Source organism: Tupaia chinensis, unplaced genomic scaffold (genome assembly GCF_000334495.1).
Source record: "Tupaia chinensis unplaced genomic scaffold, TupChi_1.0 Scaffold000430_1, whole genome shotgun sequence".
In the NCBI taxonomy this organism is placed as follows: Eukaryota; Metazoa; Chordata; class Mammalia; order Scandentia; family Tupaiidae; genus Tupaia; species Tupaia belangeri.
In genome coordinates, this window is record NW_006159935.1 from 2,943,484 (window position 1) to 2,970,002 (window position 26,519).

A 26,519-nucleotide genomic window follows, 5' to 3' on the forward strand; every position below is an offset into this window, starting at 1 on the left:
AAGAGAAACTGTGGACACCAGAGACTGTGGGAGGAGGATGGGCAATGGGAGGAATCAAGCAGGAAAACAGGCAAAACATTGAATGGTCACAAATTGGAGAATTATCTCTTGCTACTGCACATGGTAATGTCTTTGGACTGGTACGCGGTGTGTTCATGCTGGTAGGATTCATTTTGTAAACTTAGGAGATGTACAGTGATTAGAAATAAAAAAGGAAGAGAAAGAAAATATGATAGTAGTAAGTAATCCAAATTAAAATAGTTGCTAATATAAATGTACAAAGTCTCGCCAAAAAGTCGTGATCTTGTACTATTAAAGAGCCTTACATTCATTTGTCAAGGTATTCTAGCCTACTCCACTCTGAAGAAAAAGCCATTCAAAGAATGTAACAATGTTCCCCACATGCTTCTTATTACAAGTTAACCCATGTCCTGAACTTCTTGAGAATTACTGGTTTTGAACACACTCCTTGATGCATTCATTATCCTAATTTGAAGAACAGATTGTATAAACAACCAAATTTAGCTACCTCAGAGCAAAAAGAAATAGGAAAAGAACTATGAGATAACTAGGAAATAGTTATCTCATTTCAGATGCACCTTAACAGCACTGCCATGCTCTGAATGCTGGTCCCTCCCTCCCTCCCAAAGTCACCTGAGTAAACCTTACACCCTGAGACTAGCAAAAGGAGTAATGGTTACGTCGCTGGACTCCCACATAGTTGACCGAGTTCAAGTCCCCTACCTGGCAGCTTAAAACTCATGCCAGATGTGTGTGTGTGCGTGCGTGCCCCAAATCCCTAGAGGAGAATGGAGGAGAAGGGACTCCACTTTCTGTCTTTCTCCATTTTTGTCTCTCCAGTGAGCACACAGGCCCTTTAACAACAAATTTCTCTCTAAAAATAAATAAATAAACAAACAAACAAACAAACAAACTGAACCCCTAACGCAACAGTATGAGGAGGTGGGGCCTTTGGCAGGTGCATGGGCTCATGGGGTGACACACTTATAAAGGAGCCCTTATGAAGAAGGGCCCACAGAAACCCCTGCCCTTTCCATCTGTGAGGGTGCAGCGAGAAAGCGCTACGTCTGACAAACCGGAAGTCAGGCCCTCAGCACACACCGAACATGCCAACGTCTGACCGTGGACTTCTCGGCCTGCAGAATGCTGAGAAACGCATCTGTGTTGTGTGTAAGCGCTTCAGTCCATGGTATTTTTGCTATCGCAGTCCAAATAGACTAAGACCAGCATATCAGGAAACGACCTCCCTTTTTTCTGAATGCATCTGTGCTCGACAGGCACTGGGGTATGAAAATGGCTGAGATTTGACCTTTAGCCTTGAATGGTCCAGTCTTCCTTATGGACGTGCCTAACATGAGGGTTTCTATTTCAAGCTGTAAGAGTAAGAGTAAGAAATACAGAAACAGTAAGGTAAGAGCCAGAGACTACAAGCCGTGAAATAAAATGTGTCACACAGTTAAGTAAAGTGACACTGTTTGCTCTTCTGAATCATCCAACACGCAACGATTTATGACATTTAAAGAACTCCAAGCAGCGGTACCTTCAGAGATGACATTTTAATCACTGTTTAACAAGCTCAAAAGGCAAAAGGGTGCAGAAGTTAAACTCCGACAGCATCATTTTTAAACATCGTATTTTGAAGTATCAGGACTGAAATGTGAACACATCTAAAAAAATTCTAATAATACCAGCTCCCATAGCTTCTTAAAGTGCTTTAAAATGATACGTAACAAAACTACAGGTTGGTTCAATGTCTATCCGTAATAAAGACCTGGAGTTTAGTAATGGTCCCTATTTATTGACTCAGAATCTGTTCTCAATGCTTTCTACAAAGTATCTCACTCAATCCTTACAATAATCGTTCATGATACATTGTTATTCCAGTTCTAAAGATAAAGAAACCTTATCAGACAAGTTAAGTCACAAAATTTACAATTTGTAACATGCAGGGAATTTCTAAGCCGGGCAATCTCACTCCAAAACCAAGATCCCTCCCCGATAGGTCTTCGTGTCCCTCCGGCCTAAGAACAGGATATACTAAATAAAATTGGGAAAAAGTACTGAACGTAATGAGCACGTCGAAGGCAATGCACAAAGGAGGGGAGGCCACCCTACTGGGTACTGTAAGAGGTCGGCTGCTCAGGCTGGGTATGGGCATTAATTGCTATTATCCAAAAAAATGGGCAACAATAGAAGCTTCGATTGCAAGAGACCTGCTCAGATGCAGGGAGCGGTGTGCCCATGTTTTCGCCACAGCCCCGTATCCGAACAGTACGCGTATTCCCACTGTCATCCGAAACCTCTGAGCTGGCGCCCTCACCAGAACCTAGGAAGGCAAGCCTGTCACAGAGCCAGCAGCTGAAACGGGGCCTGGCTCCCACAGGCAGGACAGCCAAGACACTGTGTGCAGCTGGTCAGGCATCTCTTCAGGGAAAGAACAAGTCAGCAAAGCTGTGCGTATAAGCAGATGCCCACAGCAGTGAGGGTGATGGCGGCATTTATATCACGCCTGTATCACACAGGCGCTTTTACTGTGCCCGTTTTAAGAAAGGAAACTGAGGCTAAGAGGTTAACCAGGCATTATCAAGCTGACCCGGGAGTCACACACTTCTACAGACGCGTGAATTTGAAAACTATCAGTCAATCCTGATATCTTCTAACAAATCAAATCACTAAAACGACATGCAGAAAGAGACCCAAAAAGTCTGGTAATATAATAAGGGTGAGGGTTTTTCTTTTTGTTTTTTTTTTGGAGAGGTTTTTAACTACAGGGTGCGTGCGCTTTAATCTTGGAAGACAGACTTCATGTGCAACAAGCTTCTTCCTGGATTTTGAGCTAGTAAGACAGGAATTTCTCATTTATATGCTGAGTGTGCATTAAAGGAGCCGACCGTACAGAAAATCTGTTTTTGAAATTAGTGTCTACCTCAGCTTGTACACTCAAGCTATGACTCCGTTTGGGTCATTTCACAATAAACAAAGCAAGAAACATCCGAGTTCCCTAGGGCCTGTCCTAAGATTCTTAAAAGGAATGACAGGTCAGTGTTTTAACGGGCCACACAAGTCCAATAAATGCACTTAAAGTATCAAAAAAGGGCAAAAGGAACACTAAGGGCCTTGGGACGCTCTGGTTGCTGAATCACACGTGGGTGAGAGTGGGAGACCAATGAGGAAACTCAGAAAGCTAAACGGCTCTCCATGGTGTCATTCACAGGGCCACTGAGCAGAGCCTGGTGGTCACTGAGGATACAGCGGCTCCTGCACCCGCCCCGCACTCGCTGGGGCAGCACTCGCTGGGGCAGCGGGAGAATGAGACCAGTGCTGAAGAAGGCTTAGAGAGTGAGAGGGAGGGGGAGGAAAGCGCTTCCTGCTCTAATGCGGCCAACGCCAGGCCAACGCCAGTAGGGCCTTCCTGCAGTTTCCCTCCGGCCACACTTCCGGCTGTCACGCAGTCAGGTCACCTCAGCCCACTGAAGGCCGCAAGGGACATCACAGCTGTAAAAGACACCTAAGTTATCTGGGGCAAAAACTATTAGCAATTAAGTATCTTTGAGCATATTACTTATTAAAATAATGGTGCTTTCTAAGGATTTTACCTTAATCTGTCTTTTCTTCTATCAGCCATTTTCTTCAGGCTCAAAGTTTGTACACAAAAGTCTTCGAACAAATAGAAATTGCAATACTTGTATAGGGTCATTAGGAAAGTTCTTTAAAATGTAAACATGTTTCTATAAAGGGAACTGCTTTGCTTCAATTATCAATGCAGTTTGGAAGTGCTCTAGAAATTTTAGAGACTACTAAAAGCTTTTAACAAACCATCTTTTTTTTTTTTTGAGAGGTTTTTGCTATAGTGCATATGTGCTCACCAGAAAGACAGAGTGTCACAGAGATATAGAAAGTGAGAAATCACCCCTCAGGGGGGATGGCCACGCCACAATCCCTTCTCCTCCATTCTCCTCTCGGGATCTTGGGCACACACACACACGCGACAGGCATGAGTTTAAGCCCCTGGGTTTGAGACTCGAACCACAGTCTATTACATGGGAGTCCAGCTGCGTAGCCATTACGCCATCTGCTGGTCCCTGTAACGAACCATCCTCAAGCACCCACTACAGTAGTAAAATATGAAAAAAACCTCAGCACACCTGATGTTACCACAGCCGGCCCAAGGGGTCCAGCTGGCCATGAGGACCAGGCCGCTGTGCTGGGGAGTGGGCTGGCAGCTACACGGCTTCCTGTCCTAACAGCTCACCCTGACTCCACAGCTCAGGAAAGGCTCACACACGCTCAGTGCAGCGCTACCTCTGCCTGCTCCTCCAGAACTCAGAGGAAGGTCAGAATGGGCTGCAGTGTTCTGAGAGGGCTCTTGAAACAGACAGACCTACAGCCTCACAGGAAGCACGGTATTTGTTCTGGCGAGAGAATGTTACAGGGCGCCGAGAAATGGCCCAGATAAAACGACAGTGTGTGTGTGTGGGGGGGGGAGGGGGTGGGCAGGAAGGAAGGCTGTGCGGCTAGCACCCCAGCCCAGACAAGGATGTGAAAAGAACGGGAGTGATCCGTGGCTGCCCTTGACTAATTTCTGAATGTAAGCAAAGGCGAGGATTCATACCGAGTGTTAGGAGTCTTTTCCCTGACAATTAGCTCTGTATACAACGGCATCTTCTCTCCAGGGGGCCGTAGGTATAGTGCTGCCCCCACGTAAGAATAAACTGTGACCTTCGGTGGCCCCTTAAAGACCGATGACTCATGTTCCATGGGAGACACTGAGAAGTATTCCATTAGAAGCGAATCTGCTTTCACAGCATATTATATGTTTCCTGTGCTTGCCTTCCTTCGTTATCACCAAGGACATTCCCATGAAAGCAAAATTTTGTTTTTCCCCCAGAGTAACCATATTGTTCTGTACTAATTTGCTTTTGACCCGCGAGCTGCCTTTTTTAATTAATTTATTTTTTTAAGGACATTTTTGCTATAGGGTGCACACACTCACTGAGAGACAGAGAGACAAAAAGCAAGAAATCACCCTCCCCCCAGGGGGGATGGCCGAGCCACAATCCCTTCTCCTCCATTCTCTTCTTGGAATTTTAGGCATGCATGCACATGCACCTGGCATGAGGTTTAAGCCACCGGGTCTGGGACTCATACCTTGGTCAAACATGTGGGACTCTAGCGCTGTAACCATTATGCAATCTGCTGGCCCCCTGGTCGCAAGCTGCCTCTGAATGACATCACCATAAGCTCCTAGGGTCTTCCTAGTGGTGTCACAAGTGCCTGATGTAGAATATTGCTGGGCTAACAAATGTGACAACATCAAAGGGCACTGACCGCTTACCGTGTCACTGCGAAGTTTCCGTGAGAGCCCAGCAACCAACTCGCGAGCCCTGAGCCCTCGGAAGCAGTTCCTAACCTGCTTGGTGTAAAAGCAATTGGTGTGTCTTCCAAATTTCCAGGAAGTCACCACTGTCAACCACCCCCTCTGCCACCATTAAAATTAAAAAGAAAAAAAATCCACCTCCCCACCTGCTGGCTAGTGTTGAAAGAATTTAAGAATGCTTCTCTCTCTGATTTTTAACCCCTAATAAATAAGTTCTTTAATAAATCTATGCAAATGTATCTTTCCGAAATTTTCATTACAGTATGACTCAACTTCAGATTCTTTCTTAACAGGTTTTTAAGGGCAAGCAGAAAAAGCATCCTAGTGCACAGGGCCTTTCCCATCATCCCCCTCCTCTTCTGGCAGCTGGAAGCCTCTACCTAGAAGCTGGGCCCACCCCAAATCTGTGCCCAATCCTGACCTGGGACAGAAACCACGTAAGAGGTCCCATCCCATGCTCCCTGTCACACGCTGTCTCCTAGTCCAACCTTAAACCAATCTTAGTCCTTCGACAAGGTACGGATCTTATCCCCACGACTCGGACTCCACCCGCCACTTCTGTTCTGCAATACCCATGTCTCTCCCCGCCACCTGCTCAGAATCCTGTTACCCCAGGGACAGGAGCCGACCTTGCTCCAGCCATGTGCCTAGGGAAATGCGAGTGTGCCCTGACAAAGCCACAGAGCAAGACACGGAACAGCCCAGGCTCTGGATCCAGACAAGGCAGGGTGAAAACAGCTCTCTCTCTCCCTAGCTATGTGACTTCAGGTGTGTGAAAGCCTCCACAGGCCTCAGCCTCCTTGGGGGTGATCGCTCATCCTCACTACATAGAGTAGTTTAGCTCCGCCTGAGAACGGAACCCACGTGCACCCTGATGGAGACGCGAATCACAGTGAAAGCGAGACGACGAAACCGCTTGAACTGGATCCGCAGATACATGGCTGCTCCTTCCTGCGCTGGGACGCACACCAAGGCTCTCTTCCTTGGCATCCATGGGGTTTGATGCACAGAAGGCACTCAGGGGGTCTGGATGGGGGGTCGGCCTGCCAGGTGGACTTTCCTTCCAGTTTCTGCAGTCCACCCTCCTGCCCCAGGGTTCCCTAAACCCTAGCAAAGTACAGAGCACGTGGTTCTAGGTCCTGGTCCCACGCACTCTGAACGGTGCCACTTCAGTGAATTGGGACAGGCACCACCATGTCTCAGATGAGGACCACCACGGTGTGTGAGACCTCATAAGGGAACAGAACAGGGAGCCAAAGCTAACCAGCGCCACCATGCTGGTGCAGTCACGACATTTGTCCCATCGCCGGGAGGGTGTTAGAGCCGCGGACCTCCCTGCGGCACCACAAGGAGACACAGCTCTCACTGTGAACAAAGTGGCGACGTTTCCTAAGGGCATACTCGTTACTCACAGGGACTCAAAACTCAGGGAGAGGCTGACTTCACGACTCATCTACACACACATACACACACACACACACACACACACACACGTTCCTTACACACCTAAAAGAAAACTTAGACGGCGTGGGTTCACGTATGCTGATGTGCTCGGGGACTCATGGTTACAGGCTCTCATACGCTCAGTGGTGGAAGGGCGGAGCCGACTAGCCAACTCTGGGGCTCGCGTGCTTTCTTACTAAACTGAAAACCTCAGCTTTCTTCTTCACGGGTGACTTTCCCCAGAGTCTTTCTAGTGTGATTTTTAAAAAGTAAATGAAAAAGAGTAGATTCTGAGGTTTCCATTGTTGCCAATCTTCGTTCACTACACTAGCATGAGCAGGTGCGAGAGTCGACGTCTCATCCATAAAAACCAGGTTTTGTTTGTAGACGGTTTAGAAGTCCCAACACCTGGCTCAGAGGATGCAATAAGTGAAAAGCATTAATAAAATGATTAAATCATTTCAGATGAACTGAAATTAGAATTCGTTAGGCTTAAATATTACAAAAAATACTCACTTCACAAAAAGACTTCTAAATTTCAGTTCTCATAGATACAAAAAGAAAGTAGTAAAAATAAAAATAAAAAACCAGCAGGCTCTGCTCTTATGCAAAACAACAGAAGAGTCAAGCGTGTCCATGCGGCTCATTATAGGAAACTAAAAGGCAAGTCCTTTCATTAATTTATGTATCAGCAAATGAGCCCAGGTATTAAAAATAAGGCCTCTGGTCAGATTTCTACCCAATCAATAACAAAGTAGTGTTCTCAGTTCTTATACCAATTTACCATTTACCCCATAATTTTTTTAAAAAAAGAGATTTTTGCTATAGGACACGTGCACTCACCAGGACAGGGAAAGACAGAGACAGAAAGTGAGAAATCACCCCCCAGGGTAGAAGGCCATGCCGCAGTCCCTTCTCCTCCATTCTTCTCTCGGGATCTTGGGCGCACACACACACATACACGTACCTGGCGTGAGTTTAAGCCACCGGGTCAGAGACTCAAACTGTGGTTGACTATGTGCAAGTCCAGCGATGTAACCATTACACCATCTGCTGACCCCAAATTGCCCCATAATTTAACCATGGCCAAAAGAGCTATCACAAACTGTCATTTTTCCAACGAGCAGTGTTTACTGGGTGCCAGATCTGGACTGGGATAAAAAAAAAATTCCTGCGCAAACTCTACAGGGATCGGAGTACCTAAGTCATCTCTTTCCAAAGGAAAGAAAATAAATGCCCTAGGAACTTTCTAGAAAGAACTACACCCACCACGGAACCTCACTTCCACCTGGAAAATATTTAGACAAGATTCTGGACTCTGAGCTAATGCTGTAATAGGATACAGCTTTTGGAGATTTGGGAGGGCTATTCTGCATGTGGGAGGGACATGAATCATGGGGGCCAAAGGGTAGAATGTGCCGGGCAGCATCCAGGCGGCCCCCAGTGACCTGGTTATGGCATCACACCCTCATGGAATCACAGACTGGGTCTTCTAGTTCCCCACCGTTGCTCACTCTGATGAAGTCAGCTGTGAGCGTCGCCCCTACTGCACCCACCACGGAGAAGCCCACTTGCCAAAGAACTGACGAGCTTCCCACCAACAGCCCCTGCAAAACTACCCCTGCCAGCAACCACCTGAGTGAGCCTGGAAGCAGGCCCACCCCGGAACATGCCTTAGAATGACTGCAGCCCTAGTCTACACTCGGACTTCAGCGTTTGAAGAGGGCTAGAGCCATAGGACAAGCTGAACTATGCTCAAATCTCTGGTCCACAGAGACTGGGAATTAAATGTTGTTTGGAGTCACTAACTTCGAGGGTAGCTTGTCAGTGCTAACTAAAAGACACTGACACAGATTTTACCACTAAAGCATCATTTGCACAGCGTCACAAGATATAGACTCTGTTTGACAGGGGGAAAGGAAGAGAAAATCCAAGACAGATTTTACTTCTAGAAAATGATATGCAGACACACAGAGGCAAACTTTACTTTCTTAAAATAATGAATACAGGAAACATCCTTCGATTAAAATCGCTACCAAAAATGTTCTCACCTTGAATGCACTGTAGTGTTCCATCCTCCGCTCTGATTGTGAAAGTCTCACCTGGATTCACCTGAACGAGAATAACCTGCCGAAATAACAGAGTAATTACATTCAATGCCAGAACTGAGATTTTTCTTCAAGTTTTATCACTTAAAAAATTATGTAGTACACAAAAAAGGCATACGGCATCTCTTTCATAAACACAAAGCTCAGAGCACGAGTCTTGCATGTGGTTCAAATTTGGGGGTGGCTTGAGTTTAGTTAAATGAACGCTCCAAGTTGCTCACGAGACTATGTCACTAAAACGTTCAACTTAAAAAGACACTTTTATTGAAAAGCACAATTTCTTTTTCTCCATCATGCATTTAGAAACAACACTTGAAGAAGAAAAAGGGTCAGAAACTATAGTTACAACATGAAATTAAACCCAGATAGGAAGTTTTGACCCAAAAATGTTGCACACACTTCCCAAGTGCCTCGCCCGGACCTGGGTTCTATGATTCTACTGTGTAACAATAGGAAGCAATTTTTAAGAAAAGTTCTGGGAAGCAGAAGTATCGGGTTCTGTAGAGGATCTTGAACAGAAATGTACAGGACAAAATAAATGAATAGTATTATGAACAGACCCCACCAAATACCAAATGTTTAAATCTATTACTTAAAGCCAGGGTTTCCCCTATAGGAACATGGATATTTAACATCAAAATCAACTTCCAAAAGACGAGAACATGCACAGTAATAACGAACTTACATCCATCAACTTCATGGCTTTAGTTCTGCTCAAAGGGTAACGAAGGGAAAATCACTCATTTGTATTTGAGTACAAATTAAGGGTCATAGTCTAAACTTTAAAACTACAGTTAAAGGGGGATCAGTGGATGGCATAATTGTTATGTCACTGGACTCTCACGTAGTTGACCATGGTTCAAGATCCAGATGTGGTGGCTTGAAACTCACACCAGGTCCGTGTGTGTGTATGTGCACCCAAAATGCTGAGAGGAGAATGGAGAAGGGACTGTGGTATGGCCATCCCCCCAGGGGGTGATTTCTCACTTTAGGTCTCTCTATCTCTGTCTCTCCAGCAAGCACACGTGCCCTGTAACAAAGACCTCTCTTATAAAACTATAGTTAAAAGTCATGAGGTACAAGGTAGACACTAGAAAAATGACCCTGCTTTTTCGTGGCTACTGACAGGGTGCCAGTGTCACCTTTAACTTACAGTTTTCAGAGCAGCCCCGTTCCTCCTGGACTTGGGACAACGAGGCAGACCATGCCCTCTGTCTCCACTCCACCTCTGCCACCCCCTTCGACTCCTCCCTGACCAGGGATGCACATTCGTTCCTCGCGGTTTCTGACACGCCATCTGCTCTCAGGACAGAGCAGGGACATGTTCTTAGAAAACAAACAAGGAAAAACTCTACTTCTTCCTCCTAGAGTTTAAACTGTAGCTGATTAACTAAGCAACTGTTTTAGAATCATTCTTTCTTTCTTTTAATCTACACACGATAAGGATAAGACCTGTCTGGTCCCACTGCCTGGCATTCAGTAAGTGCACACTAACTGTGAATAAAAGTCATAAAGTACAAAGAAAACCATTGTGAACAATTATTTTAACTCAGAAATTGAAGCTTTCATAAAGTGCAACTTAAAAGCCACCGTTCTTACTTTATAAACCATAATTTATCTGTGTGGTGAAACTGTTCATTGAGAGCAAAGTGATTTCCTATTCTTCGACATCAATGCATTTTGCTTCTTCTAATACTTCACTGAGACACTGCTGGGGCATTAAAATTTTAAAAATCAGAAAAGACATTAGCTGGAAAAAAAACAGGATCATTCGAGAAAAAGCCATCTAAGCATTATCCCTGGCACATCATGACCGTGAATTTTAACAGCGATGTCAAGGCAATTCATTTTTCCTGTACAGTGACTGTGTCAATAATCTTTCAGTCGCTGGTATTTAAATTCTCACCAATGTAAACACAGAACACCATTTTAAGAACTCAGAAGGAAATTCCTTCAGATCTCTAATGATTAAAAAGTTTCCACTGCTGTCTTGACAAGGAGCTCTTAAAGACATTCCTTAACATGAGCATCATTTTGAACTATTTCTGCATGTACACAGAACACCACTACATTGGAGTAAAACAATTCTTCAATTAAAAAAAAAAATTACCCAAGTCTTTTACAAGACCTTAGGCCAATCCTGGACCTTACTGTAAAAGCCTGTAATAATAGAGCAGACACCATCTGCTTTGTTCATAAGCCTGCAGCGGCGGCCTTATACGCTGAGGAATTAGTCGGAGTGGCAGAGGGTCAGTGGACACCCAGATGCCATGCCCAGATTCTCTTTGACAGTTCCAAATTGTGATGCCCTCTTCGACCACATTCATAACTGCTAGACAGTGAGCTCCAAACACCCGTCTGAAAAAGACAAGTCAGCAATATCATAGAACGCTTCGGGACCAGCAGTTGCTGTAATGGCTAGGGCGCTGGGCTCCCATGTAGTTGACCATGGTTCGAGTTCTGAACCAGGTGGCTTAAACTCATACCTGGAGCATGTGCATGTGATCCCAAGAGGAGAATGGAGGAGAAGGGATTGCGGCATGGCCATCCCCCCGGGGGGTGATTTCTCGCTTTCTATCTCTCTCTCTCTGTCTTTCTGGTGAGTGCATGCGCCCTATAGCAAAAACCTCTCCCCCCTAAAAAAAAAGTTTCAGGCAAAAAAAGCAGGGGAGGGGCAAAGAAGGGAAGGAATTTCTGATTTAGGAGATGTTCGTGGTTGTCACACTCTCTGCTTGTCATACTGCATCAAAAGTATTGGTAATGGCTCCTTACCTTAATGTCACTGACACCAGGCTATTATTCAAAGAACAGCCTAGAGACGCCCAGCCTCCTGCGACCACGTACACCTGCCCCCCCATGCCCACCCCCAGCTCACTGTGCACCAAGCCTGACTCCCGCTCTACATCTTCAGGGAGAAAGATGAGAGGTGAAAGGCTTTAAAGCATCCTACTAAAATACCTCTCTTTAAATGTTTAGTTCATGTCATTTTCACTGCTGCTGAGTTGCCATGGCAACCAGATTATAATCTACCAAGTTACCCCAGAAACCAGACGAATCTCCTATGTCCTAATACCAATTTTTCTTAGCAAGAGTAAAAGTCATTATTTACACAAACCATATTCATCCTGGAACTGTGCTGGTTTTTAAAAGAAAGCACTTGATTAAACCGAGGGAGGCTGATGACCACCTTGCCTTTTTCAGCGTCAAAAAGGCAGAGATACAAAGGAAGTTTGGACACACAGCAGCCCGATGGGCTGTCCCGACAACAGGCACGAACGAGCCGGCGTGGGCCTGGCCTGACAGATGCTTGCAGCCCCAGGCCCGTGAGTCACCCTGGCAGGCTGGCTGGCACTTAACTTTCTCCGTCATGCGAGCTGGTCACTGTCTCTCCTCTCCTTCCTTCCCTCTCCAGCCACAAAGCAGACACAACTGCCTTGAGTTCTCTTCAACACTGAATGTAAAAATGTAGCATCAAAGCCCAAACCTTAGCATTTTTGTCCACTTACTAAACATATCCTGGTTTTCCGATGTCAGCAGTAAATCAATTGCTCCTGCATTCTATGTCTTCTCAGAAGAGGGAAAAAACACATTTTTTTGGGTTTTTTTTTGGAGAGGTTTTCGCTATAGGGCACGTGCGCTTGCCAGAAAAACAGAGAGAGACAGAGAGACAGAAAGCGAGAAATCACCCCCCAGGGGGGATGGTCACGCCGCAGTCCCTTCTCCTCCATTCTCCTCTCGGGATCTTGGGCATGCACGCACACGCACTGGGTCCGGGACTCGAACTGCAGTCGGCTACATGAGAGTTCAGCGACATAGCCATTACGCCTACTGCTTTTAATTACTCGCTGACACTTCCCAGGTGTTAACAGAACCATACTAATCAGAGCGTGGAGCAGATCTCAGGCTACCAGCACTTAATCAGACCGGATTCAAATCCGCTAGTGCTCCAAGACCCAGGAAGCCTGAACTATGGATAAATACAAGGTAGTCTGTCCAGGGTTCATGAAGAAGGGCCATTCTCAATAAAACAAGAGTTAAGGTTTAATACAGCGGAACAAATGGCTGGGCGTAGCATCCTGGGAGCACTTGACCCGACGAGCGAAGCGACACGAGGCAGGACAGGCTTTCGTTGCAGGTGCGGTGGAAGTCTAAGTCTCATTCTGCTTTCGCCATGAGAAGAAGGTTGCCATTTACAGTTCCAGTGGTGGATTAAACGACAGATCCACACACGTGTCTAGGACTAACCCCGGAGGCAGATTCCTGATTTGTCTCAAATTTAAAAACCTCACCAGACACCTGACTAAGCCGTCACGGCAATGAATCAGTCCATCAGAAAAGATTCTGTTGGGACCAGCAGTTAGCATAATGGCTATGTCACTGGACTCCCATGTAGTCAACCGTGGTTCAAGTCCCGGACCCGGTGGCTTAAACTCACGCCAGGCGCGTGTGCGTGCGTGTCCAAGATCCCGAGAGGAGAATGGAGGAGAAAACAAGAGTTAAGGTTTAATACAGCGGAACAAATGGCTGGGCGTAGCATCCTGGGAGCACTTGACCCGACGAGCGAAGCGACACGAGGCAGGACAGGCTTTCGTTGCAGGTGCGGTGGAAGTCTAAGTCTCATTCTGCTTTCGCCATGAGAAGAAGGTTGCCATTTACAGTTCCAGTGGTGGATTAAACGACAGATCCACACACGTGTCTAGGACTAACCCCGGAGGCAGATTCCTGATTTGTCTCAAATTTAAAAACCTCACCAGACACCTGACTAAGCCGTCACGGCAATGAATCAGTCCATCAGAAAAGATTCTGTTGGGACCAGCAGTTAGCATAATGGCTATGTCGCTGGACTCCCATGTAGTCAACCGTGGTTCAAGTCCCGGACCCGGTGGCTTAAACTCACGCCAGGCGCGTGTGCGTGCGTGTCCAAGATCCCGAGAGGAGAATGGAGGAGAAAGGATTGTGGCATGGCCATTCCCCCTGGGGGCTGATTTCTCGCTTTTTGTCTCTCTGTCTCTGTCTTTCTGGTGAGCGCACACGCCCTATAGCAAAAATCTCTCCGAAAAAGAAAAGCAAAGCTTCAGCTGGGAGAAGACTAAGGAATCACCCAGGGTAAAATGCTACCTTTACAGCATTCTTCAAGGCAAAGCTGATGTCCAGACAATCAAGATACAAATCGCACAGACAAGGTCCCGGCTCACTCTGGAGCTTGTTCCACTTCGCATGCTTTGCGAGGCTAGTCTTGAGCTTCGCAGTCTCAGGTGCAATGCACACGATTCCCTCGAAGCCAACATTGATGACCGCCCAATGAGTAGCTTGGGGCGGGTGCAACCTAGAAATGCTGAAGAGTTCCATGCAAGTAAGGAGTCTATCCGGGATGGCCCGCTAACATTTTACTGAAGAGTGACTGGACTCCATGGGAGGGGTAGTAGCACCTTTTCCTGGTACTATCGTTTTCTACACACACACACACACACCCTAGATTACTCCTTCCAGGCCCCACGACCCACAGCGCTGCTCATCCACACACATGTTCGAGGCCCTGGTCACAGCACCACAGACCACGGCTGGCCTGCGGCAAAACCCAAAAGAGGCACGATTTATTTTCTGACTCTGCTCTCTTTTCTCCAGATCGGGAAGCAGGAAGTGATGGCTTCAAGTGACCAACGATTATCTTTGTGGTAGTAATAACATGCACAAAGAAAATGCCCAGATTAAGAATGGGAGGTCCACCAGAGAGATAGCAAAGACGAAGAGAAAGCATTGATGGCCTTATCCTGCTCACCTGTCCTCCCTACAGCCAAGACCACAGCTGGCGGGAGAAGAATGTGCTAGACCAGGAAACCCCACAGGGACTTACAGGACACCCACAGCAGATGTAGCTCTGCGATGGTCGACACAATGAGGAGAAGGGTCTTACTCTGTTTCTTTCTGTTCTTTTAAGACTTTGATTAAAGGGAAGAAGACGAATATTCTAATGCTCCGAGTTCATTTTTTCCTCTTTTTTTGAAGCATGGTCTCGATACATTGCCCAGGCTGTCCTACAGCTTGGGTCTCTCTCCCTCAGCCCCACAGTGCTGAGACTACGGCTGAGTGCCCCGGAGCCTGCTTAACTGACGTTTCTTTAATATTCTGATTTTCGGATGTTCTCAAAGGACAGATGATTGAGAAGTTGTCTCCCTCATCGGGCTACTTGGCATCTGTAAAATTAATTCAACATCATACGGGCTATTTTATCAACTCCTATTCCCGAGTGTTTGTTCAACAATGAACGCAAAAATAACTACTACTTATTGAATGCATATCTCCTGACAGGTAGGTGTTATTCGCCAGATTTTAGACAGAGAAACTGAGGCGTAAAGAAGCCAAGCAACTTGTCCCAAATCACAAAACTACAGAGTGACCGAGCCAGCCTCGGACCCCAGCCTTGCTTTAGCATGCATGCTCTTCTCTTCTGCCCCCTTGTGTCCCCCTCTAACAGGAAAGGGTTCACACAGTCAGTTTCCCATGGAGATATTTCCCAACACCGCTGCAGCGAGAGAAGGCAGTGAGCTGGGTCAAAGGTGCAGCCCCAGAGACAGCAGACAAGTCTTCTTCCAGGAAACCTGTCCACGCCCTGGAGCACAGCCTCCCACCCCCAATCATAATATGGCAGACAGGTGCTGAATTCCTTAACTTACTCTGGGCAAGACTGTTCTCATGCAGTCTTTGTCGAGTTAGATCCTCCTGGTAACTAAAGCAAACCAGTGAGCTAACCGGTCTATTAGCTATGTATTATTAGCACAATCGCTAGATGCCGTTTCTCATGGCCCAGTGACGAGCATCAACAAAAATAAAAGCTGGCTCTGGGGAAGATGATGTTACAAGCCCCTGAGCTTCCCCCAAAGTCACCTGTCACTAACCAGAAAGACTGGAACGGTAAGTAGGTAACCAAAAAATCAGGACATCAAAACAACCCAGGGGACATCTTTATGCACAGAAGTCGAGTCATGTTCCGCCTGCAGAAAATACATGCATATGGAAGAATTCAGTTCCTGCACGTCGTGAAATAATGCTCTTGGAGGAATTACTACAATATCGAGGTCTTGATGCAGCAAATATTAATGAGCGCCCAGGATGAGTGAATTCCCAGGCAGTGGGGACAGAACCTCAGCACCAAGTTCTGCGCACCTCAGGCTGGCAAACGGAACTTGCATGGGATGGGGAGAGAGGAGGAGGGTCACTTAGACAAAAATAAAACACTTACAGAGTGGTAAGAGCCATAATGAAAACACACTGGCAGCTTTAAGAAGCTGTGCATGCCTACTCCCGCTAATTGTATACTGCCTTGAATAAAGAGCTTCTATTACAAAAAGAGCTGCTGTTTGCTAAGAATATAAATGTAGAATTAACTTAAATGGGAAAGAATGCATAATGAAATATAGATGGCCCTACCTAGGTTAAAAGCCCCTTTCAAAAGAGCCACAAACACCTGAATCTAAAGTTTCAACTGCAGGACTTTCAAGATAAAAGTCAAGAATATAAAAGACTGAAGTTCCACGAAAGCTTTGTTCCGTAGCTAAGAGTAAGAGCTACCAAGGACTCTGAGCATTTGGAGCACAAAAGCATTTATTAACATCTTCTTGGAGGAGAGGGGTTATTAATACATTTTTCAGAAAGTAGTTGCGTACCAGAAATATAATTCCTCTTCCTTCAGTTCAAAACTTGTGTTCACTGAGAACACCATCATTGCTTCAGGGCAGATCCTTGTTAAAGATGTCTGTCAGGGGACCAGCAGTTGGCATAATGGCTACGTTGCTGAACTCCCATGTAGCTGACCACGGTTCGAGTTCCAGACCTGGTGGCTTCAAGTCAAGCCGGGCACGTGTGCGTGCGTGCCCAAGATCCTGAGAGGAGAATGGAGGAGAAGGGACTGCAGCGTGGCCATCCCCCTCCGCCCGCCCGGGAGGTGATTCAACAGCTCTCCACCCCTCAGTCCTACCTGTCAGTCTGTATGCCCAGGCCACACTCTGGCCCCAGTGAAGAGGAGCCAGCAGCTCAGACCACTTCCCACAAAATCAGCCCCACTCTGAATGTGCTTTGTGCACTGAATCCAGGGTGGCTTTTCCTTCTGCTACTTTTAAACCCCAGTGTAATGCTGGCATTTCATTCAACTGCTTTCCCTGTTAAGACTGAAGAAAAGATATAATACCCTGATGAAAAATGCTGCCATCATTCAGACAGAAAATTGTTACGTATTCTAGAATTAACTTCTCTATAACTTACACTCTCTTAATTGCTTGTCATTAGCCTGTTGCCTGATATTCGGTATTCATTAACATAAAATCAGAAATGAATGCAAATATGTAACCTTCCAGGGTTTGGAGAGCAAGGGAAAAGGGCCTCCCCACCTGCTCTCCGCATAGACGGGTACCACCACGTATTCAGGCCTCGAGTCTGTATGGGTCACGTTAACCTTATTTAATCAAGATTTGGCGCGACTACTGAACCCTCAGTTACTCGACAGACATTTGCTGAGCCGTCAGAAGGTGCCGGGTGCATGATGGAGCCCTTCACTGGCAGATCTTATGGTGAGAAAGATAAGGCCCCGCCCGTCTTGCCCGTTGGTGCTAGAAGAGAGAAATTCAAATGACGACCCTAAAATACAATTATTTGCTAAGTGCCATGGAAACTGAAGAAACTATATAAATCAGAAAAGATTAAAACTGGCAGTGACATTTGCAGAAGGGAGTGAAGACTGCAGGGGAATATGCTAAAGGACAATCCCACGAGGAAATGCAGACGCCTGAGTAGGATAATGTGTCTGAACGGCAGCTAGAATTCCGTTGTGCGTGTAGTGGTGAATACATGTAACGGAGGGCGAACGGTGCCACTGGACAGGTAGGCCAGGGCCACCTCAGAAGGGCCTCGGGTGCCCCAATTAAGGGTCTGGACTTCATTTTCTAAGCAGAGGCCTTTCCCAGCCAAATCTGGGAGATGATTCTGAGAGCAGTAAGAAGCTCACACTGAGGGGAGACAATGACAGGTGTTAACAGACCACCCATCTGTGACCTGATTCAGACATTACGGTACACTATCCATATGAATTTTCAAAAGCAACTAACGGTTTAACCTTTAAACAGAGCTCCTCATAGATTTCAGGGTTTGCCACTGCACAGTTCTGCCTAACTTCTCACCAACACTGGCGCTCCTAAGACCGTGGAGGCCTAGCGACATGCCTGACTCTCCAAGCCCTAACTACCAGGGTGTTCCTGCTCCCATCACCATTTCTAACCCTGGCATCTCCCTACGCTTCCGCCATTGTTATTTCCACCACTGCGACCCTGACGAGCATCTCTGTGTGTCTCCTTTTCCTTAGACTTCCTCTGCCTCTTATTCTCCTTGTTGTTTGTGTTTTTTTAATTTTTTTTTTTTTTGCTTTTGCTCATTTTTATTTATTTTATTTTTTGGTTTAATTTGTTAGAGGCCATGTGTGCTCACCAGAAAGAGAGCGTGAAGGAAACTGAAAGTGCTCCCCAAGACTGACCACACAGCCATCCCTTCTCCTCCAGGTCTCCTCTCAGAATTCTGGGCACACATGCACATGTGCCCAGCCATGTTTCCCAAGCCACCAGGTCCAAGACTCGAACCACAGTCAGCCACCTTCACCACTGGCTGGCCTGGCTTTTGCTCTTTTTAAGTTAACCTCCAAAGCATCCAGCTGTCAACTTAGAACTCCTTTCTTTGGCTTCTGGTCAGCTCACCAAGCAGTCACAGTGCATTAGATTTGTCCCCTACTGCATTCTTCATTGGCTTGCTGACCCAAAGGCAAGGAATGCTAGCGGGATTTTTGGAAACAAACATAATGATGAGTCTAAGTGAATCATTAAAGTTAATCATATCCCCAAAGCATGTACTTTTATTTCTAAGTAATTCCATTTCAAACTAGCTAATTCATTTTTTATGTCTGAACAGTACAGTTTGTCTTTTATCACGTTATTAGGTTCTTGGATAAGTTGTGATGTATTTTTTCTATGTTTTCCCACACAAAAATGTGTCATGACTTTTCCGACAACCCAATATGTGTGCAAAATGACTTAGAAATAAGTTAAAGACTCCAAATTGCAGATAAGAAAATACAGTATCACCTGGAACTCACTAAAAGGCAAAAAGTGAATCCCCAGGACTTTTCAGATTTCAAAATCTAAGTCCATCATCACACACGCTCTCTCTACAGGGTTGAGTTTCTTGTTCCTGCCATACTGCATGACGAAGTGAAATAAAATGGCGTTCTGGCCAGAGTTTTCCGAGTGCTATAATGAGTACTTACCCACAGCTCTCTTCTTCCAACTCACCTTTGAACTAATCATTGAAAAATCACCAGGAAACCTAAGACACGCAGTGAGCCGCGCCAGGGAGACAGACTGAAGCTGACCCCCGCTCTGCAGGTCACTTCACTTTTCTAGCCCCTTTGTTCCCCATCTGTAGGAAGAGAAGCCACTTCTCTCACTGTCTCCTAGAAGAAAGAGCACCCCAACACAGTCCAGGCCTCACACACAACACGAGCTCAATAAACTCTCATACTGCCTCCCCCAAATGCCTACTGATGGTAAGTTTCTCAGTAAGTAAAGAGAGAGCCTCAGAAAAACTCTCACCAGACCTGCCACATTTCATACGCCCCGTACAATCCGAAACCAGCCCATTCTCACCTCGGACCAGACTCTCTGTTTAGGGAGCATTCTGGCCCTCCTTACAGGCTCGCCTCCCAGCTTATTCACGTTCCGGTGTCTGCCCAGCTTCCGTGGATCCCAGCAACACGAGTGACTTTGGAACCTCCTCACAGTTCTGAAAGCTAAGCCCTTTAAAGCTACAAGATGGCTGGAACTACTTGGAAATGCATCTGATTCTGGTCACCAGGATGAAGACCAGCAATAAAAACAAGGGGATACTACAGCGTGTGGGATGTGGGGTAGTCCTACTAAGTGCTGAGAAGGCCAGGGGAGGCCCCTCTGTGGCTGTTTTCTGACCTGCAAACTGCCCCCATCCAAGCTCACAGGAAGGGTTAAACATGGCCACATTCTCTTAGAAGCATTAGGCCTTGCCTTTTTATTCTCAAAGCAACCAGTTTCAGAGGTTATCCGCCACGCAAGCCAGAAAAGCTCAACTATTCAGCCAGAAACCCAAGACCATTAAAAAGTTGAAAGAAGCCGTCCAGGTTTAAGATCTCAAGGCAGACAGACCGAACACGGTCTTCAAAATGGACTTCCGAGCACTTTGCCTCCTCGATTTTAGGGCTAGCGCTTCGTTAAGCAAGTCTTGGCCAGTCCAGGGCACGTCTACTCCCAGTCTTGGAAGAAACACATCCGTGAGGGCATACACATACCGACTGCTGCAAGTGAACAGATTTTCCGATTATGCCTTCATTCTGCACCAAGTCCAAGCTCAGGACCGGCATTAGTCTCCGCAGAGCGCGGAGGAAAAGTGTGACGAAGATTTTCCAGCCCTCCCCGGCCCTCCTCCTCGCACGCCCTCGGCACAGACAAGCACACGGCAAATTCTAGGCACGGCTATCTCGAGGCCAGCTCAGAAACCATGACATCAGTGCGGTATAATGAGCCAAGTGTAAACTCCATCTGGGACAAATAACGCCCAGCGCACTGTGACTTCTTTTGTTTATACACCCTGACTCAGTGGGTCGTGGTGGGAAATGAACTAACTCTTCAGCTTCATTTCCCCAGGCCTCCAAAACAACGCTCGCTCCCTGAAGCAGCCCCGTCCCTAGCTCTCTTTCCAAGGCTTTGCGTAAGTGATTTTTAACAGAACACAGGATTTTGAAACATATCATTAAGATCTGGAGGGGAGCTGAAGTCCAGGCAACCCTTCATCAGCCTAACACACAGAAAACGAGGAGCGCGCTAGCCAAGGGGTGCGACGCTGGGGCTCATGGTGTAAATACCGTGTGCCCCTTCCTTCTGCTTTCCCCTCGGAAAACAGGAAAGGCAGAGGTGAGAAGTTTAAGAAATGCTTATGAAACAAAGTGGACATTTTCTTTCTTTTTGAAAGATAAACTGTGTGTGTATTTTCTTTTGGCATTACTTAAGAGAAATCATTCTAAATTCAGAATGAAAAACAAACCCTAATAGGTTCAAGTCTTACAAGTCTTTAGAGTTCTTAAGTCTCAAAAGCTGCCTGTAGAGTGATGTCATTTTTGAATGGAAATAAAGGGTGGGGTTTAGGAGGAAAAGGCAGGCCCAAAGGCCCTGTGTTAGCTCACAGGGGAGACTCCCAAGGGTGAGGAACCCCACTACCTTGCGCTGGTCCCGGCCATATCTCATGGCAGCCAGCCCTCAGGAAACCTCTCTCGTATTACCAATCAATCCCTAAGGGAAAACGGAAGCCACTACAGAGACCGGGGCGGGGCGGGGCGGGGCTGGGCTGGGCCTGGGAAGCCTTCACAGCCAACTCCTTTCCCGAGGAGAACCCGGGCTCCAGGCCCTCAGACACTTCCACTGCTGCTGAGCTGAGGACTCTCAGCAGCTGGAGAGCCAGAGTCATGCTGCCTCTGAAGTGAACGTGAAATCCCATCAGAGAACAGAGGAATCCCCCTCTTTGTCGTCTTTCAACTCCCTACTACGCAAAACCCAGATGCACGTATTTGCCCAAACGTTTACGTGAACAAGGCTGATGGGGGCCCAGCTGCTATGGTACAGCCATAACCCAGGTGTCCTGCAAGGCTGGAAGCCATATGGTGGCCAGCCGTGGGTTCAGATCCCAGGTCGACCTGATAACACTCCAGGTGTGCCAGTGGGTGCGTGGGGTCCTGAGGAGTTAGAAAGCTGCAGAAAAGGAATCCCCCATGAGAGGACTCTGTTGAGGGGCTCGCTCGCTCTCTCTCTCTCATGCATGCACATGGGCATGTGCACACACAAACACACTCCATTATTAAAAGTAAAAAAGACTAAAGGAGATAAGCCTAACTAGGCAGCTCCACTTCTCCTGGAAGGCGGGGCCAGAGTTGTGGAAGAGGACAAAATTAGATTCAAATCCGTGTGTGATTTGCAAGCTGCGAGGACTTCACCTTTCTCACCTCGGGTCTGGTCTATGAAAGTGGACCATCCCAGGTCTATGGCCACCGGGCAAACTGAGGCCACGCTTGGCCCCATGGACTCGGCCCTCACAGCTCACATGCCTTGGGACAGTCAGCATTCCCTCCCTCTACCTCGGCAGGAACAGGGAAGTCCTAATAGCAGCCATCAGCCGCTCTCTCCTGCCCACACAGAACCACCCAACCACAACGGAGACGAAGGGGAGACTTTCCTCCTCTGCACCCGGCTAGCTTACAGCACCACCTCGTCTCCGTGCTGGGTACGTCTGGTCAGAGCTCGGCATCCTCGTCACGTGGAGACGCCGACCTTACTGCATCTTTTACACTGGGAGGCACCAAGATCTCTCAGCAGTCGGCCTCACAGAGACTCCTTCTACATATCCCTCCGAATGTTAGAAAATGAGCCACTGCCCTCCCCAAAGAAAGCGCTCACACCCGCTGTGACACCCATCTTTAAGTCTTGCTAACGGAGGCGTTTACGGTCCCTAGATAGCTTGGAGTAGTAAGGAACAGGAGAGCTCTCATAGCCTGAGCCCCAGAAAACCGCTTCAAACACGAGAATGCAGACTCCGAAGTAGACCGCGGGCGAACACCTACCTGTTGTAGCAAGGCGGAATAATGCCCCCAGCACCCAACTCCACTCGCAACTGAGTTCCTGGGTCTTTAAAACACATTACTGAGAGACAGGGATATATAACCCTCATCCTAATTCCCCCTCAATCCTTAAACAAATGCGGACGCACTACTCTTTTGTCATTCATGCTATATTAGTATTTCAGATTAAAGTTTCGTTTTCGGTCATGACTAAAGCCACCAAATAGACAGTACAGAAGAAAGATCTGAAAGTGTGCTTTTCATGTCATCTGTCTGCCGACATGGTAAGACCTGTTCTGGCAACGTAAAACAAAAACTTAAACGGTGAGGCCAGGCCCAGCCACGGTAGCATAGGACTGATGCCGCTACTTGACCAGCCGAGGATACCTGAGAGGCCAGGGTTCAACTCCCAGTCCACCCCTAAAAAGCCGGTGCTAGGAACGTGAGGTAGGAATATCAGGACAGAGAGAGTTCCTGTCTTAAAAAAAAAAAAAAGAACATTTTAATGACCCCTCCCTCAACATTAAAATGCATACGACACAACTGGATGACAGAACAAGTCCACTTTCTTTCACATCTAAGGTCTGATTCATAAGAACTGATTTCCTTTTTAAAAATAATAATAATAGGAATGGAATCCATGACAGGTTTTTGTACACTGGTTCTAGTTTTCGCTATAGGGCAAGTGCGCTTGCCAGAAAGAGCCAGGGTGGGCAGGGGGAGCGAGAAATCACCCCCAGGAGGATGGCCACGCTGCAATCCCTTCTCCTCCGTTCTCCACACACTCGACAAGATTCTCAAGGCACCGGTAGACTCAAAACCCATGGAGTCAGCCATGGGGGATCCAGCGCCTTAACCTCCACATCAGCTGCTGGGCGTCCCCTGCACCAACACTGACCACACCTCTGGTCTCCACCATCTCCACTTAATGACCCAATGGTCTACAAGCAGAAGCCCTGGGCCAGGTGATCTGCAAACGGTACTGTCCCCCACCCCCGGTGCTTACCCCTACTCTGCAGGGAGTGGGGGACGAGCAGTGGAGAGTGAGTCCAGGACAGGCAGACCATCCCCCCGGCTCAGGGGATTCTGCACCTGCTGCTTCTCAGATGGGCTGATCTGATGGTGTGCTAAGGAAAAAGGCCCTGGGCTGAGAGGCAAGGCCAGAGCAGACGTGCACACCAGAGCAGACATGAATTCTGTTTCTGCTGGCGGCCCACGTCTGACTTCGAGTTATTTTAATATTAGACCTGACTAAAATATGACTAAGAGGAACCTAGTTCTCACCAATGCCCATTGAAAGAAGACAATGAATATAATCTCAAGATGCCAAACACAAGATCACCTAGACAGCAGTTTGTTTGGTTTTGGTGGGGTTTTGTTTTGTTGTTTGTTTGTTTGTTTTTTGAGAGAGAGAGATTTTTGCTATAAGGCACGTGCACTTTCCAGAGACAAAGAAACAGAAAGCAAGAAATCGCCCCCCAGGAGGGGTGACCACACCGCATTCCCCTCTCCCCCATTCTCCTCTCAGGATGTTGGGCATGCACGCACACATGCCCGACAGGAGTTTTCAGCCACCGGGTCCAGGACTCAAACCACTGTCAACTCCGTGGGAGTCCAATGATGTAATCGTTACGCCATCTGCTGGCTCCTACCCAGACAGAACTCTGTGGCACTTTAGCAGCTGGCTTCCTGGCAGGCTGTTTTCGCCTTGGAAAAAGTAAGAGAGGGAGAAAGAATGGCAGAGAATATCTGCATTTGGGACTTGGAGGGTAATGGAACTAATTTTAGGCAGCTTGCTCACTATTACCGTGTTGGGGCTGTAATGTCTATTATTTTATATAGTCATACTTTAAATCAACCATCTGGACACAAAGATAAGTTTCTGCCCCTGTGAAAACCATATGTACAAATGTGTCTTAACACTCCGGCTGCAGGGGCATCTCATCTTTTCTTCGTGTGTGTATAGTTTTTACTATGAGGCATTAACAGCTATCAGAGCACATTCAACATCACGAAGACGCATTTAAAAAATAAATCAGAGGTTGGAAATATATCAGACTTTAGCGTTTGCTTTAAATATTTTATTTTTATTATCAGTTTTCTAAATTTTCTATAGGGCGCACATGCTCACCAGAGAGAGACAAAGAGACAGAGAGAGAGAAAAAACAAGCTACCAGATCCAGGACTCAAACCACAGTCAGCCATGTGGGAGTCCAGCACCTCAACCACCATGCAATCTGCCTACCCAGACTTTAGGGTTTTAAATAAAATTGTCTCATCTAGGTAATACTGCAACTTTTAAAGAAACTCTTTTTAATTAATTAATTAACTAATTTAATTTGATTGTGGGAGGGGTAAGAAGCAAGCCACCAGGACTCAAACTGCTGTCGGCCATGTGGAAGTCCAGCACCCTTAGCCAGCGTGCCACCTGCTGGCCCCTTTAAAAACCATTTTAAAAAATAAAGACTCAATTCCTAGAAACCGTAACCAAAAACAGTTACCAACAACACAAGTATTTGCACCTCTACCCTTTCATCTTTTTAAAAGAATTATTTTATTTATTTATTCATTTATTTTTAAAATTTGACCAGAGAGAGACACATAGAAAGAGAGAGAAAGAAAGAAAGAGGGAAAGTGAGAAAGCAAGCTACCGGGTCTGGGATTTGAACCGTGGTTAGCTGTGTGTGAGTGTCCAGGGCCTTAACCACCACACCATCTGCTGGTCCTCTGCCCTTTCATCTTATACCTAGCTTCTGTGCTTAGTGTCCCCTAACTAGACTATAAACAGTGAACCAGGCTGCCTGGCTGTTTCTTCTGCTTCTGTCCTCTCTGTGCGCTGGCAAGTGCTCGGGGTGACACTTATTTGGGACTCAAACGCTGTTCACTAAAAATCAGAAGGCAAACGAGACAATCATGGGCACTAACTGGTTAGAGGTGTGAGCGAGTCCCTTCTGCAAAGCTGTGTTAGTCAGAACCCTTCATAATGCATTTTAAAAATCATCAGGCAAGTGAGATACAAACGGCTTTGTCGCTATGACACGCAGAAAGAGCGCTTGAAAAATCTTGCCCATTTTTGGCTATACTTAGAAATATGCATGCGTACAAGATGCAGCTTAAAGGTAAAAAAGTTAACCATATCCAGAGTCCAAACTCGGACGGCCAGAGTCCGGGCAGATTGGGAGGCTGAGCAGAGCGAGCAGAGCCGGGCTGAGGGTGACATCCCTTATCAAAAGCAGGCAGTTGCTACTTTTCTGAGAGTCAGTTGTTGCCAAACGGGAAGGTTGGCCCAGTGTTATCAGATCTTCTGTTTTTTCCAGGTAAACAGAAAAATCCTGAATTTTATGGAAATCACCCCATTTTTTATATAGTAGTGCTTACATCTTTAAAAGATTGAAAAAACAAAAAACAAAAAAAGATGTCTGCATGACAAATGGGACAAGGGGCCAGTCCCCAAGCACTGCCTCAGATGGATTAATTTTTCACTTCTCTCATCCTTCATCCACCCACAAAGATTGACTACATGCCACCTCGGATGCCAGGCGCAGCATGGCCAGAGAACTGCCCCCCCCCCCGAGTTCACAGTGCCATCAGCCCAAGCCTGCCACAGGCTGAGAACCGTCATACCGGCAACTACCATGGAATTTCCAACCACCAGGACTCCCCACTGCAACCTGGGCACGTCAGCGTTTTACTTTAATCCTCTCTTTTTTGAAAGCAACTCAATTTCTACCATTTGAAAGACACCGATGACATCTTGTATCTTATTATTGCCTTTGGCTAATTAAATTCTAAAGTGTCTCTCAACCCAGACGGCTCAGAGCTGTCCTAATTATATATCACATACCCTAATTATGGGGGGGGGGGGAGGCATGTAACAATCCTCTTTGGCAGGCGTGCA

At 46.7% G+C, this 26,519-nt stretch overlaps 1 protein-coding gene across 4 annotated transcripts in view; it reads right to left on the bottom strand.

Annotated features, from left to right (window-relative positions):
* FNDC3B (fibronectin type III domain containing 3B) overlaps positions 1–26,519 on the bottom strand; it is a 317,671-nt gene that overhangs the window by 262,698 nt on the left and 28,454 nt on the right. For 3 of the 4 annotated variants that reach the window (XM_027774421.1, XM_014590333.2, XM_027774420.1), the window contains exon 3: positions 8,893–8,968. In XM_027774421.1, coding sequence (XP_027630222.1) covers positions 8,893–8,968 — 76 coding nt within the window. Of the gene's footprint in view, positions 1–8,892; positions 8,969–19,631; positions 19,727–26,519 lie in introns of those variants that run through there. The other variant, XM_014590334.2, reaches the window with a different exon arrangement.